Below are 2,742 nucleotides of genomic sequence, written 5' to 3'. Positions count from 1 at the left end.
TCAGGGGTGTCCTGGTGGGGGTCGGGGGTGTCCTGGTTGGGGTCAGGGGTGTCCTGGTGGGGGTCGGGGGTGTCCTGGTTGGGGTCAGGGGTGTCCTGGTGGGGGTCGGGGGTGTCCTGGTTGGGGTCAGGGGTGTCCTGGTGGGGGTCGGGGGTGTCCTGGTTGGGGTCAGGACTGTCCTGGTGGGGGTCGGGGGTGTCCTGGTTGGGGTCAGGGGTGTCCTGGTTGGGGTCGGGGGTGTCCTGGTCGGGGGTCGGGGGTGTCCTGGTGGGGGTCGGGGGTGTCCTGGTTGGGGTCCTGGAGCCGGGCTGGTGCTGGAGGCCGCCCTGGGGATGCGCCTCACGTGAAACGGGCGGTTCTGTGTCCCCGGCCCCGGGATGCGCCGATGGCCCGAACCTGGCACGGCCCGAACCTGGCGTGGCCCGAACCGGGCATGGCTCGAACCTGGGACACACCTGAGCGCACCCCGAGCGCTCCCGAGCGCACCCGAGCGCACACGAGAGCACCCGAGCGCACCTCGAGCGCATCCGAACGCTCCCCGAGCGCACACGAGCGCTCCCCGAGCGCTCCCGAACGCACACGAGCGCACACCCCGAGCGCTCCCGAGCGTACCCGAGTGCACACGAGCGCACCTGCGCACACCCCGAGCGCTCCCGAGCGCACCCGAGCACACCCCGAGCGCACCCCGAGCGTACCCGAACACCCCTCGCCCACCCCCCTCGCCCACCCCTTGCACACTCACCCCATTCACACCTGCCCGCCCCTCCCCGCCCGCCCCCGGCTCCTCCCGCTGACGTCACCAACATTTATTTGCTCGTTGTTCCGCCCGCGGGCGGGGGGTGCGGGACACACACGGGCGGTGTCGCGACAGTGCACGCCCCCCTCTGTCGCGACAGTGCGCGGGCGACACGTGCGACAGCGAGGGGAGGGGAGGGGGGGTGCGCTCCGTGGTGGCGCCGGTCCCTTCTGTGTCCCCGCAGGTGCCACCCCAGGGCGGGGACACGGGGCGGACACGCCGGTGCCACCCCCGCCCCGCGTCCCCTCCCCACCCTGCGGCACCCCGGAGGGCTGGAGGGGGTCCCTGTGCCCCCCCAGGTGCCGTCTGTGCCCACGGGGGGGGCTCGCTGTGTCCCCGCCGGGCCAGGGGATGTCCCCGTGCCCTCCGCGGTGTCCCCACCCCGGTGACAGCCGCGCCTGGCGGGCGAGTCCCGAATTTTCTCGCATCCCGGAGCATCCCAAAACTCGCGGGGAACACCCGGGGACCCCCCCCAGTGCCACCCCCAGTGCCACCTCTGGCCGGGATCCCCCTCCCCAAAACAGTCTCGAGGGGCTTCAGGCAGGGAATTGGGGAGAAACCCGAGGATTTTGGGGTGGGGAATGGGGAAAAGTCCGTTCGGTTGTGGGGCCGAGGGCATCCCCACAGCCCAAAACCCGCGGGGACCGCGCAGGGACCCCCCAGTGCCACCTCTGGCCGGGATCCCCCTCCCCAAAGCAGTCTCGGGGGGCTTCAGACAGGGAACTGGGGAGAAACCCGAGGATTTTGGGGTGGGAAGGGAGGGAAAAGTCCGTCCGGTGGTGGGGCCGAGGGGGCTCCGGTGCCGAGGGGGCTCCTCCCGCGGCCGGAGCCGGAATTGGGGCGCTGGATTTGGGATTCGGTTGGGGTTTGGCACACGACGCACTCTGACAGCCCTTCCAGGAGATCCCGGAGCTCCGGCGCTGCGGGGCCTGCGGGACAGAGACCCCGTTCTTGTCCCCAAAAAGGGAGGAGACGCCGGCGCCGGTGACTTTTGGGGGCAGCCCCCCACACCAGCCCTTAAATCCCCTTTTAGGGACAGCCCCCCCGCCCCGCCCAGCCCTTTAACCCCGGCTCGTTTGGGGTCCCCCCGAGGTCCCTTTTTGGGGCCCCTCACCTGCGGCCCTATGTCACCTCCTCGGCCGTGTCCTCTGGGGGTCTCTGGCCCTGCTCGCCGCCCCCCGGGGGGGATTTTGGGGCTGCGGCCTCTTCTTTTTGGGGTTCTGCTTTTTGGGTCTCGCTGGGCTCCTGGGGGGCTTCGGGGGGGCTGGGACCCTGTGGGGACAAAATTTGGGGCGGGGGGGCCGCTGAGGGATGGGGCGAAACCCCAACCCTAAATCCTGTGGGGTGGCCGCGGGTGGGGCCCCCACGGTTTTTGGGGACCCTCCCGGTTTTTGGGGATCCCCGCGGTTTTTGGGGATCCCCGCGGTTTTTGGGGACCCCTGCCGGTTTTTGGGGTCCCCCCCGGGTTCTGGGGATTCCCACAGTCTTTGGGGACTCCCACGGTTTTTGGGGATCCTCCCGGGTTTTGGGGACCCTCCCGCGGTTTTTGGGGACCCCCTCCCGGATTTTGAGGATCCCCGGGGGGGCCCGACCTGGTCGTTGCCCTCGGGGGGGCTCCTGCAGACGATGTCGCTGTACTGGGGCTCCGCGGGGCTCTCCTCGGCCGGCACCGTGGGCGTGGCGGCTGCGGGGAAAATCCACGGAAAAGTGGGAAAATCCGTGGGAAAAAACCCAGGGAGACGGTCACCTCAGCGCGGCGGGGTGGCAGGGAAAATGGGGGAAAAACGGGGAAAACGGGAAAAATGGGGAAAATGGGAAAACAGGGAAAGGGGGGAAAGGGGAAAATGGGAAAACTGGGAAAGGGGGAAAGGGGGAAATCGGGAAAACTGGGAAAGGGGGAAATCGGGAAAACAGGGAAAATGGGAAAGTGGAAAAATGGGGAAACG

At 69.2% G+C, this 2,742-nt stretch overlaps 1 protein-coding gene across 3 annotated transcripts in view; it reads right to left on the bottom strand.

Annotated features, from left to right (window-relative positions):
- Positions 1-791: 791 nt before the first annotated feature.
- LOC121660944 (SLAM family member 8-like) overlaps positions 792-2,742 on the bottom strand; it is a 7,076-nt gene continuing 5,125 nt past the window's right edge. For 2 of the 3 annotated variants that reach the window (XM_042020555.1, XM_042020556.1), the window contains 3 exons: positions 2,389-2,480; positions 1,911-2,068; positions 792-1,725 (listed from right to left, as the gene is read on the bottom strand). In XM_042020555.1, the coding sequence (XP_041876489.1) occupies positions 1,919-2,068; positions 2,389-2,480 (242 nt within the window). In that variant the 3' untranslated portion in view covers positions 792-1,725; positions 1,911-1,918. The remainder of the gene's footprint in view (positions 1,726-1,910; positions 2,069-2,388; positions 2,481-2,742) is intronic. The other variant, XR_006014810.1, reaches the window with a different exon arrangement.

This window comes from Corvus kubaryi, unplaced genomic scaffold, assembly GCF_017639235.1.
Source record: "Corvus kubaryi isolate FWS band 111438036 unplaced genomic scaffold, C.kubaryi_AGA036_p1.0 37005, whole genome shotgun sequence".
Taxonomy (NCBI): Eukaryota; Metazoa; Chordata; class Aves; order Passeriformes; family Corvidae; genus Corvus; species Corvus kubaryi.
Note: the sequence above shows the minus strand (reverse complement) of the source record. Positions and strands in the feature narration are given on the sequence as shown.